The sequence below is a fragment of the Leiobunum rupestre genome, chromosome 10, assembly GCF_980474605.1.
Source record: "Leiobunum rupestre chromosome 10, qqLeiRupe1.1.hap1, whole genome shotgun sequence".
In the NCBI taxonomy this organism is placed as follows: domain Eukaryota; kingdom Metazoa; phylum Arthropoda; class Arachnida; order Opiliones; family Sclerosomatidae; genus Leiobunum; species Leiobunum rupestre.
The window spans coordinates 7,507,926-7,520,274 of NC_143393.1; the positions used below are offsets into that span (position 1 = coordinate 7,507,926).

A 12,349-nucleotide genomic window follows, 5' to 3' on the forward strand; every position below is an offset into this window, starting at 1 on the left:
AAAGAGACCTTTAATGCAACGGTCGGCGACTGTCGTTAATCAGGCCCGAAACAAGTATACCACCGACAATTATTTGAACAGTCGGCCAATTGCAATTTTTACCGTCTACAAAGAGACCTTTAATGCAACGGTCGGCGACTGTCGTTAATCAGACCCGAAACAAGTATACCACCGACAGTTATTTGAATAGTCGGCCAATTGTACTTTTTACCGTCTACAAAGAGACCTTTAATGTCGGTCGGCCGACTGTCGGTAATCAGGCCCGAAACAAGTATACCACCGACAATTATTTGAACAGTCGGCCAATTGTACTTTTTACCGTCTACAAACTTTGGACTCTTACCTGACACCAAAAGTGACATAAGACCCAAAAGTGTGTCAACTCTACCTTTGCGCCCGTTAAAATATTTACTGAGAGCTAGTCTCACAATAGACTACATAACCTATTAGTTGGAATAGTACTAGCAACGGTATATTTAGTCTATGGTCTGGCGCGATTTCATCTCTTCGATTTATTCTCCCGTAGACATACGTTCTAAAACGCCTCACTCGGCGGCGCTGAAGTGGAGGAAATTTAAAATTTTGATGACGTATTTTCAACCCCCTCTTCCACTCCCTCTTTTTACTTCGCGACAAGCTCTCATTAAACATTATACCGTACTGACACACTTTTGGGTCTTATGTCGCTTTTGCTGACACATGGACTCTTAGTCAACTGTATTTCGGCGCCTATGTGCTACTGGGGAAGTCTTTCTATAAAGGCTGGTTTAAGGGGTTTTCCCCGAGTTCTTCGGTTTCCCCTTCCATAAAAACTTGTCGAGGTTACGGGAATAGTTAGTGTAGGGAGCTGTTGGCTCGATCTCGTGGCATGCAGGGCTTGCCACTACCCTCCTACGCATTGTAACCCGGCCACCTGAATTAATGGCTTCAAAAGTCGCTTGATGACTTAAGCCTAAGGTGGTGCCTTGGGTATTAGCCTAGCTGATTATTATTATTATTATTATTATTACCTCTACAACAACAAGCTAAATACGAGCCGTTGGAACGTGGTCACCTCCATCTGTGACAAGAACTTTATCCGCTGGATTTTCCAGATGGATGAAGATTCTGTCGCAGTCTTAAAGGAGGCAGGATTTTTTGCCTATACAGGGGGACTTTTAAAGTCCGTAAAAATCCTAACACCCCAGCGCATCCTGAAGCGGTGGCAGATGACTCTGCTACTGAAATATCGGACTTTGATCTGGCAGGAGAACGGGGTGATGACACCTTGGGCTCCATGTCGGATACTTCCGACATCACGGTGGTGGGGAACACATCCACCGACAAAGAACGGTCTGTCCAACCCACAGGGGCATTAGGTAGGGTCAGTCCTGTACCCACTCCCTTAGCCGGCGAGTAGCCCAGCACCAACACCGGCAACTGTCTCAGGTTGGACATGAAGGCGATTTAGATCAATTTGCATCACTGTGAGGCAAGCCTCGGCAGTCCTCTGTCGCAAGTTTGTTGTGGAAGAACTAATCGTGGCCCTCATACTGGAGCCTTGGATCCATAATGGAAAAATCTTGGGTCTCAAAAATGCAGGTACTGTTACGAAGGGGCATTCGTGCTCTTCTTCTTTCACTATACTAATTTAGGGACACTGCCACCTAGGAGCAACAAACACAGAAAACCACACAAGGAGAACGCAACCCAACAAAAGTCGTGCATTTTCTTGCGTACATTTTTCATTGGTTTGACGCTTTAGCGCCTGCTGCCGTCGGAAGGGGAAAGTTCGGAAATTGTCTTCCTCCTTTCCTTGAAACATTTATCGTAAAGGTTTGTCCAATGAACTTTGTACCCAACAACGATAATTTTATGTAAAATGAACTACATTTTCGGAAAGCCCAACATTTGATTAATAAGAAAAATATCAAGTTAGTTTGCAACTATCTCTTTAATAATATATCAGGGTTGTTTTTTGTTTTTCTTTTTCAAATTGCAAAATACTTTCTCCATAACTCTAAATGCAAACCGTAAAATGTAAAATACTTTCTCTGAAACTCAAAATGCGAAATGCAAATTGCATTTTGAAAATAATTAATTATTATTATCAATTATTAATAATAATAATTACGGAGAGATTTCCAAACTATCCTCGCCGCCGGACTCGATGGCACCAGAGTAAAAACATTTTGAAAATGTTTTTCTACACATCAAACCCACAGAATGTAAATCACAAAATAGTTTCCTAGAAGTATTATTAACCTTCTTTTCGTGTATTTTAAATTTACTATTGTCTCAAATAAGGGTATTCAGACTTGCATGACTTTTGTTCGCATGTAGCGATATAGAAATATATTATATCCTTCTTAACGCGTCTCTATAGGTACCGTAACGCCACCTAGTTTATGTGGCAACATTTTTAACTGGAGGTTTTTAAGAAAATCTGAATTATGTTCGGGGCTTAAATCGATCATTTAAGTACGATAATACTCTAGAAACAATATAATTTTTTATTCAGTTTTCAAATTAATTAATTATTTGAACTATGAAATGACTATAACTTTTCGAAATATAAATTCAGAATGTAATTTAAATACAAAGTGACAAAATATTTAAAGTGTAATAGTGTTACGAATTTAGTTTTAAATTTTTCATCTTTAATTTTTAATAGTTTCATCTTTAATTTTTAATAGTTTCATCTTTTCTTTTTAGTTTTTTCATCTTCCATAACGAAAAAAAATTTCTTCCATGTTTAAAATTTTCATCTTGAATTATTAAAATTTTCATCTTCCATTTTAACATTTTCGTCTCGCATTTTTAAATTTCTATCTTCCATTTTTAAATTTGTATTTAAAATTTTTAATATTTTTATCATTTATTATAAACTTTTAATATTTTTATCATTTATTATAAACTTTAATATTTTTATCATTATTTTGAAGTTTTAATATTTCCATCTTTTATTGGAAACATTTTAAAAAATTTTACCTTAAAAATATTTGGTCAAATTATTCGCCATTTTAAATAATCTATTTTATATTTTATGTACCAAAGATAATATAGATCTCCATACCTCAGATTCGAATTCTTTGGGATTGACAAAGCGCTTACCCACTTCCGGCACGTGACCTCCGAAATATCGAACTTTATCGGTTGCTGTAGTTCATTATCTATAGTTGGTTATCATGGTAACTATATGGTGCTAATATTTTCGGATTTGTGGCAGGAAGTGGGTAAACGCTATGGAATACGGGCGAGGCAATGATTTTGACTCTATGTGGTCTATATTGTCTTTGGATGTACCTAGAAAAATATTTGATAATTAATTCAAGATTTCTAAAAGGAGTGTTATTTTTTATTTAATTACTTAAATAAAAAGGAATTTATTTTATATAATTTTAATATGGATTTTACAACGAACAATATGAAAATAGTATGCATTAACTAGAATGTGTTCAGGCTAAAAAATAATAAGTGGCATCAAGAATGTTTTCATGATTCAAGGAAGATATTCTACGCCCACACGCAGAGATCCTGCAGTGATATAGGAGTGTCTTACGCCTTACTGGAGAAAGGGGAAAGATTACCGAGAGGGGCGTGGTTTATTTCCAAGGAATCACGAAGCGAACAGGGAACATATTCTCTTTTAAAATGAGCACATTCTCGGCTTTAACAAATATATGTTGACTTTGATCATTCTAGTCGAAATTCTGGATCTGTTTTGGCCAGTCTTTGGATGATGGAAGCCAAATGAGCGTCGATCAGGGGCGTTTCCGAAAAGAATTGGAATTGTTTCAGCGTCTTCTCCGCCATCTCCGTTGGGACTTCCTGCAATTTGGTTCCCGTTTGGAGAGCTTTAACCTGTTCGGATTAGTCTATAGATTAGAAATTAGACGTTCGATAGTTAGTGTTTTCAGTTTTACTAGATGGTGCCAATTTACACAAAAAGTCTTATATCATTTTAAGCAACGTTTTACCAAAGATAATATAAACCCCCTTCGTGCCGGAACTCAGATAAAATTAGAACCATAGCTACCATGGTAAACAACTATGGGGATTGGCTAAAAATCGTCTATAAAAGAAAAATTAGAAGAAAAACCCAAAATTTAAATTTTCCGCGGTTTTCTTTTTAAATTACACTTTTCAGACTGGTGGCGCCATCTAGTTTTTAAAAATCAACCAAATGGCAGTACCTCCCTTTTCCAATACACAACACCGTCCTTACCTGAACTTTGGCGCTGACTTCCAAGGCTGTTTGATAGCTGAAGGCCATCGCAACGCTGTTGCCCACAGAAACCGAACCGTGATGGCGCAAAATGAGGTTGGTGTACTTGTCGCCCAACAGAATCCCCAGACGTTTCCCCTCTTCCAGGTCGTCGACAATGCCGCCGTACTCATTGTCATAGCCAATCTGTTTGTACAATTGGAGCGAGGTTTGGATGAGCATGCGCAGAGTCGGATCCTCCAGGCTAGCTGAAATTATAATATAAATCGCAGTTTTTAAAAATAAATAATAATTATTATATTTTTCGCAACAATGGAAAGCCTAACGCGACGTCATGTCACCGAGGTCATGCTAAGGTATGAGGTCATAGTACGATCCTCATACGTTTTTTTTGTCTAACTGCGTACGCGTCATATCAGAAGAAAATAGGGGAAGTACGTATCTGTAGCTTTGAGCCATAGAAGTCGTCGTGTGACCCACGAAAATGCCTTTTTACGCATAATAAACCAAACTGAAAAAGTAGTTCCACTTTTGTTTTGATTCAACTCGGCTATAAACGACGAAAGCAAATACGCCTTAGCTCAATTAGCAGAGAATGAGAAGGACATTATGTTACAATTGTTCTATTTAAGAAAAATTGATTTTTTAAACGATGTATTCATCCGCGATTTCCCGCCAAACCGTTTTGGCGCGAAAATTCGTGAAAAGTGACGCCTTTCCAAAGCTGACTAGAAGCGTACTTCCCCCTATTTTCTTCTGGTCATATGGAATTGAAACTGGCTTATATCATTGTTTTCTGATTTCCTTGTAATTTTAGCAAAACGAATATTTTACTTTCCTAATTGACAAAATGACAATAATTGGAAATATCTTATCACATTCTTTATGTTAATTGCTAATGTAAAGCTAATAGGGACTTAGCAGCGTCACGTAGATACACCGTCACCCATGCTTGTTCCAATTGAAAAAAAAAAGCATACCAGCACGGCGGTCATAGCCAAAGGTATGACGTGACGTCATGTAGCCAAGTCCCTATTGTATGATCGGTGGTGTAGCCGTACTTACCACGGATTATAATACGGTTTGAATCAGCCTAGTCGCTTAAAAATAATAATTACCTAGCACGCACACGTATGGCGAATGAGTGTGCATCATACACTTGGTCTGTGGTCGAGCCATGTACAGGCCCCGGTGAAATGACCCCGAAATTTGGTGCAAGGAGCCGTCACCTTCCACAACGTCCCCATTTTCCAAGTCGATTCCCAATAGGCTGGATGGCGTTACCTGACAGTGATTATAATCAACGAAAGAGATTCCTCAACGGCCTTTGCAGCGAAAATACCTGGGAAAATTCGATTGGAAAAGGAGTAATCAGCATGATATTTCCTTGACCATTGGCCGCCGGTGAGATGACACTCAGGTGGTTAAAAACGCGGTCATTAATTTTAACTTCAGCCAGTCCTCGGTGGGCCGCTGCCAGCTGAATCCTCAAGGACTTGTTGGCGGTCTTGGCGTCTAAACCTTCAGTGGACAAATTCATTAAAGTTCTCTTGGACATTTGGACTATCACTGATAGAGTTTTCTGTAAATAATATGTTATTTTAAATTAAGTTATTTTTAGAAGAAATCGTAGCTTACCGAAGCGAACTTTGCTAACGAAAAAGTGTTCATAACGGCTGTTCAAGTCACGCGCGACCGATGCGTTATCATTCCCAGCCTAGCCGTGGTCGATAATAGTTATCCGCACTTTGTTCGCTCTGTGTGTACACTTTTTATCAGTTTATCTTCGTTATAAAACTATATACTTAACGTCGTGAACAATTTTGAAAAATAGCATCGTTTAGTTTTAAAATAAACTGTTTTATAACAATTAGGAATACATCTTTAATTACAATTGAATATGATATTTTATTCGCGTTATTTCTTTCTTCATACCGAGGCCTAACCATAACTTTTTTTCTTCTGAAGTACTTGTTTTTTGGCAATGTTTGAAGTAGCCTTAAATTATAACTTTTTTCGAGTACTAGACGCCATCTGGGGGATTTATTATACCACTTGTTAAGAATTAATTGCGTTTTTCAATGGGTACAATAATTTTAACTAAACGCACGCTTTTTAAAAGTTGGTTTGTTGATAATTAATAATATTTGATATTTATATGATTATAGATGGCGTAAGTGAGTAGATTACGCGCGAAATTTAAATATAGATAAGATTATTTGGGTCTTAAATCGATGAAGGTTTTCCTTTCAATCAATTAAATATAACTTTTCCCTAAGTGTACCAAATATCTAGTTTAAACATGTTAAAATTCTAGAATGACCACATATTTTATTTTAATTTATTATACCTAATACGTGTTACCTCTTCGTCATAGTGATAATTTGTTTTGAAAGTTTTGTAATTTTCTAGCTAAAAAGCGTTTCTCTCGTTGAGATGCATGTGCATGTGTTGAAATTACGTTATACTTAAAATAATATTAAAATGATAAATAATTGTAAACTTAAGATCTGTTATTCATTTATAATTACTACCTTGATAATCATACTAACTCAATTTGATGTTAAATTAAGAAAATATCCGTCGTCAGGACTGTTGACTAAGATAAAGGTGTTCCAATAATCTCCGAAACAACGGAGACGAGATTCACGAGAAATGTAAATGATGCCACCAGAGATAGGATATGAAAAATCCTCGTGGTCGCGATTCCATTGTCCTTCTGGCAACTTCACGATTTGAAACTAATATTTCGGCTGGGCTGACTTGTTATTGTGCTGTAGTCAACCAAACTGAGCAGCGAACAAGAAAAACGCTAATCTTAATTTCCACGGAATATTAAAAACCTGGGTTCATACAACATTTGGAAAATTAATTTCCCTGATAATTCCAGGTTATCTCCTGGAAATTTCCCTGATATTTCCAGGTGCTTAAACACCGTATGTTTTCGTTTAATCGACAAAAAGTATATATAATTATTAAGGCGCTTCCAGACTCAAACAAATTTCCCTGATATATCTAGGTTTTGGTTAAATATTTAAAATTTCCCTGATATATCCAGGTTTTGGTTAAATATTTAAAATTTCCCTGATATATCCAGGTTTTGGTTAAATATTTAAAATTTCCCTGATATATCCAGGTTTTGGTTATATATTTAAAATTTCCCTGATATATCCAGGTTATGGTTAAATATTTAAAATTTCCCTGATATATCCAGGTATGGTTAAATATTTAAAATTTCCCTGATACATCCCTGATTTTTTTGGAAAGAATCTGTTTCACTTATATTTCCAGGTTTTCCAGGTTCTCCAGGTTTGTATGAACCCTGAAAACAGACAACAATCGATTTCATTCGAAATGACACTAGAACTGCCGTAGGACCTTTTACCCCGGTATGTATTAATTTACGGTACGGGGGTATACAAATTTTTAGTGTATGTAGGACTTTTTAAGAACATTGACATCAGGGCTTCACATTATAGATCTTGGCAGATTTCCCAAGGGCCTTGCAAACCCTAAAATGTTACTTTTATGAGCGATTAGATAATTGTGCGATTGTTTTTTTTTTCAGAGGTAATGTGATCTGATATGGCATGTTCCCCAATTGGCCCATACGATTCCTGGTTTAAATTTGTTTAACTAGTTTACGTTACAACCCATTGTAACTTTGATTTGAATTAGTAATTCAAGTATATTAGAATAACAAAGGAGTAAGTAAGGTCTTTTCTATTCCTTGGACTGTTTAAAGTTTTTAATTAATTCACTGATTATTAATTAATAGAATATGAAAGTATTACGAAAGTATTTTTTTATACTTCGGAAGAATGACTAGGTTGATACCATTTTTAAAATCCAAATATTAGTTTCCCTTTATCTATTGTTTAAAATTGTATCTTTTGGCGATTTTTACAAGCAAACCTTTTTGGAATTTTTACCCAAGGTTATTATTAATGTAATTTTAAATAGCTAATAGTTTTATTTGTGAAAATTGCCAAAGAGATATAGGTTAACTAGTATGTCGATATTAAAAAAAGGAGATATAAATATTGAGATTTATAAAAAAATACAAAATAGTTTTATTCTTCAAACGCTGTCCTAAGAAGCTGCGATGCAGCTACTAGCGGCCGTAGCCTACGTGATTTAATCACCATGGTCTATGCTATAGAGTAGTGTCAGTGCTACATCACGCAACGTCACCCATACTTTTTCCTATAGAGAAAAAAATGCGCCTAAAATGGCGGCCATGGCCAAAGCTGCGAGGTGATACTACTTTATAGACGGTAGAGCAGCCTAGGCCCAAGGGGTTCTCGATCAAAGAACGGGTAGCCACTTTTGGTACCATCATTTTTGTTGTAGCTATTCATAATATCGAACCAGCTATTTAAGATTTCAATGAACTGTTGATGTTCGGGACTCTTCTACGTCTTCATCTGATAATCGAGGCATTCGTTTAACAGCCGTAGCTTTAATACCTGACAATAGCTCTGCAGCTAGACGAACGTTTCGTTGTTGGACTCACTCAAAGTGAAGTTTAGTTCAGCTCAGTCCTGCTTAAACATAGTTACAACAAGGTCTGTTACTCCATCTAAATCAAACCCCGTATCCAAAAACCAATTTCCAGTTTTTCTAAACATCCCATATACTTTTCATAATACTTCATACTGTCTTGAACTTTCTTCTTTAACCGCTTTAATACTTTTTTCAAATTGCGAACAGAAGCTTTATCAGAAGCAATCTCTTAGTATTGAAGCCTAAACTTCCTGTCCTTTTTCAAAATCCGATGTTTTAAATGCTAGCATGAATATATCTAGCTATGAATATACAATAGCAATAGCCTCTCTAACCTCCCTCTAAAATTTGGGTTGGGCTTATCTAGTCACGTGATCAATCACATCTGCTCCGACCGAGCGAGGAGCATGTCGTCATTTCCTTCAGTCTCCTGATTGGCTGAAAACGCGTCACTGGGCTCGAAAGTTGCCACCCAAATCAAATCGACATGATAGAAGGGCTATATCGTAGCGTTGGATATTCATAGCTAGATATATTCATGATGCTAGCTAACGTTTTTCTCTATTTTCCCGAACGAACGAAATTTTACAGAATATATTACTTTTCTTAATTTTTCAACCGCATCCCAATTGCAACCACTCTGAGAACATTGAGTACACGCATCTTCTTTATGTTGGTGTAAAGTCGTTTTTGTTGGGAATATAGACTTTTCCCTTTCCCCCTGCTTTTCCATTGTAACGGAGTTTTTTTTTATCTAATAGCGTTTAATTTTTAACAATGTATATATATATTATATCTCGCACAGCTCACTCGCAAACTCTACCTTGTATTATCATCCTCATATTAATTTCTATTGTGTTTCAATATGTTGCGTTTAAATTAAATAAATCGGTTTCTTTTTAATTTAACTTCTCTTGAATCTTTAATCGCGCTCTGCTAGTAATGATGAAACTTTACCAGTTATTTTAACCGACTTTTCCTCGTCAATTTAAATTTTGAGGCTCGAATAATTTCTTAGTCATTCTGTAATACTCGAGGAGCTGATCACTACGCATAATCGGTGTAAAAGCTTCCCGAAAAGAGTAATCCACGTAATTTCGGCGTACTCCGCGTAGTCTTTGCGCACTCCGCGTAGTCTTTGCGTACTCCGCGTAGTCTTTGCGTACTCCGCGTAGTCTTTGCGTACTCTTTGCGTACTCCGCGTAGTATTTGCGTACTCCGCGTAGTCTTAGCTTTCTCTAAATTTTGGCAATGGTATTATAAATCCTTACTAACAATAATTAAAAACCAGAAATTACTTCCAAGTTTTTCTTGTAAAATTAGTACAAAATGAAAGGTGCGGCCTTGCTTTAGATTCCGTGGATTTTTCACATTTTATTTCCGGGAAACGAAGTTCGTATATTGGCAATCCTGCGCTCCACGAAAAATACCTAGATTTCGACTTGCACTTTAACTGGCGAAGAAAGTTACTAGTAATTATTTAATATATATCCCTAAACTACTACAAATTATGATAATTTACATCAGTAAAGATAGGTAAGATTAACCTTTTCAATTATATTAGTTTATTACAAAGTATGTGTACGAAAATTAGATTTAAATATTTTTGCCTATAAGCCTCGTTCGTGAGAAAGGGGTTTTTTAAAACACAACCGTCAATCTGCCAGAATAAAAGGGGAAAGCAATAAAAGACGTTTTCTGCTTATTCTTTGGATATCGCTGGACTCCCACAGAACGAAATATAAAATATTCAAACCGAAAGTCGAAACTAAACATATATTTTATAAAAACGACAAATCAACGTTTTTACTTATAAATTTAAATATCAATAATAATTTTTTATTTTTATACATTAAATATAAAATATTCAAACCGAAGAACGAAACAAAACATTATATATTTTATAAAAATCATGTTTTGCGTTATTACATAAGCGCGTTTAATAACCATAATACAAATTGAAGGGAGGGATCAAATTTGGCCCTTTATAGCGCCATAACCGCACATAGAACCGACCTGATATTGAAATTACTAACACTACTATTTGTACCCTTCAGAATGTTCGGATTCTACCCATGGTAGTGCCGAGGATAAGAGGAAACCCCTATTTATCTATTCGTTCAATTGTGAAATACAGTAGGGCTCGCGAAAACGTTCTTTTCGTGTTTAGACATGTGTGGATGGGATTTCTTTTCACCTGTTCATTCATTATGTGCCGAAGACTTTATCAAAAACAATTTTACCAGCCTGTACGTCAATTTGAAGAATACCGTTGAATTGAAGATGTGGTTTTCCTAAATAGATTCCGATTGAGATATTATTTAAGAAATTCGAGTTTAATAGAAAGATTGAGCCCAATTAAGATACAACTTTTAATCAAGATTATTACTCTATCGCGTTTTTCAAGAGCTGCTGAATGGCGTTTACCAGGTCTCGCCAAGTGATAGTCTTGAGCCGCGTTCACACTAGACACTTTGGAACCGTAAAGGTAAAATTGAACATTTTCAATGTCAACTATATTAATAGCCATACAATAAATACTTTCGACAGCAAAATTTACAATTTGATCTTTCGAAACCGTTGTCAAACGATTCCAAAGTGTCTAGTGTGAACGCGGCTAATATGTGAAGACATTTTCTGTCCTAAGGTTCAGACTTTCCAGATTTACAGGAATCTTTCACAAGGGAGAGAAAGGAGACCAAAGTCAGGAGGAAAGCGATATCATCAATTTATTGGACCAGGAAGAAAGAATCTCTTTGCACAGGCCCGAGGACGACCAACCACAGAGGACGTAATAACTACCGCTACAATTTTAAAGGCCTCGTAACATTAGTTAAACTAGATTTATTTTTCGTAAAGGACATAAATGGACTTTCCTAAAGATGAGCAAAAATGGTTCACGCAAAGTAGTAAAGCCAACAGATACCAAACGAAGAAGGCCGAGCAAATTCATACACAAATCAGACTTCGAAATGAAAAGTTAAAAAATTGTAGAAAGGCCCGGAATTAGAAACTTTATTAGCTTTTGGACCCTTTGAAACGAATATCAAAATAGTTTTTTTTTAAGATAATCAATAAACTAAGTGTAATGAATTTTATTATGTTATTTTTCTCTCAAGCCTTACTTAGTGTTTGATATTAATATAGGTTTTCATTCAAATGTGTTAATATTCAGGGTGTCCACTAAAAAACGATCCAGGGCGAATATCTCAGAAACTGTTTTCTCTAGGAATTTAAAATTTTTGTGTTAATTAGCACGTGCAGGGGGCGAAAGAAGAATGATAACCGCGATGACCTTGAACCCTGTCTTCAAGGTCATTCAAAAACTATCTCGAGAACCGTAAGTGTTAGAAGGTTGGTTCCCCGTCACGTTTATGCCTACATAGCGTGTACATGATCGAATTCGACCAATAGTAAGTCGAGAAAATGTTTACCAAAATCACAAAGGTCGTAAAAAGGAAAATTGCAAGACAGTGCTAATAACTCCAAAACAGTGCTACAATATCGAAATTTGCTAAACAATCGCATCATGGTAGGAGATTTTAATATTTGGAAAATTGTATGACCTTGAACCATGTCTTCAAGGTCATACTAAAATTATCTCGAGAACCATTAGGTTTAGATCAAAAATTCCAA

General features: G+C 36.1%; 1 protein-coding gene and 1 long non-coding RNA gene across 2 annotated transcripts; one reads left to right on the plus strand and one right to left on the minus strand.

Moving 5' to 3' along the window:
* Positions 1–3,364: 3,364 nt before the first annotated feature.
* On the minus strand, positions 3,365–6,019 carry LOC149923524 (uncharacterized). The gene is made up of 5 exons (XM_090160041.1): positions 5,846–6,019; positions 5,550–5,789; positions 5,326–5,491; positions 4,208–4,455; positions 3,365–3,843 (listed from the first exon to the last, which is right to left on the minus strand). The coding sequence occupies exons 1-5, from the start codon at positions 5,876–5,878 to the stop codon at positions 3,676–3,678; spliced, it is 855 nt and encodes a 284-aa protein (XP_090016167.1). The 5' UTR covers positions 5,879–6,019; the 3' UTR covers positions 3,365–3,675.
* A 4,166-nt stretch (positions 6,020–10,185) lies between these two features.
* Positions 10,186–11,807, plus strand: LOC149923525 (uncharacterized). Its single transcript, XR_016477122.1, has 3 exons — positions 10,186–10,249; positions 11,376–11,504; positions 11,573–11,807. It is a non-coding gene; the product is annotated as an uncharacterized LOC149923525 (long non-coding RNA).
* The last annotated feature ends 542 nt before the right edge of the window (positions 11,808–12,349 follow it).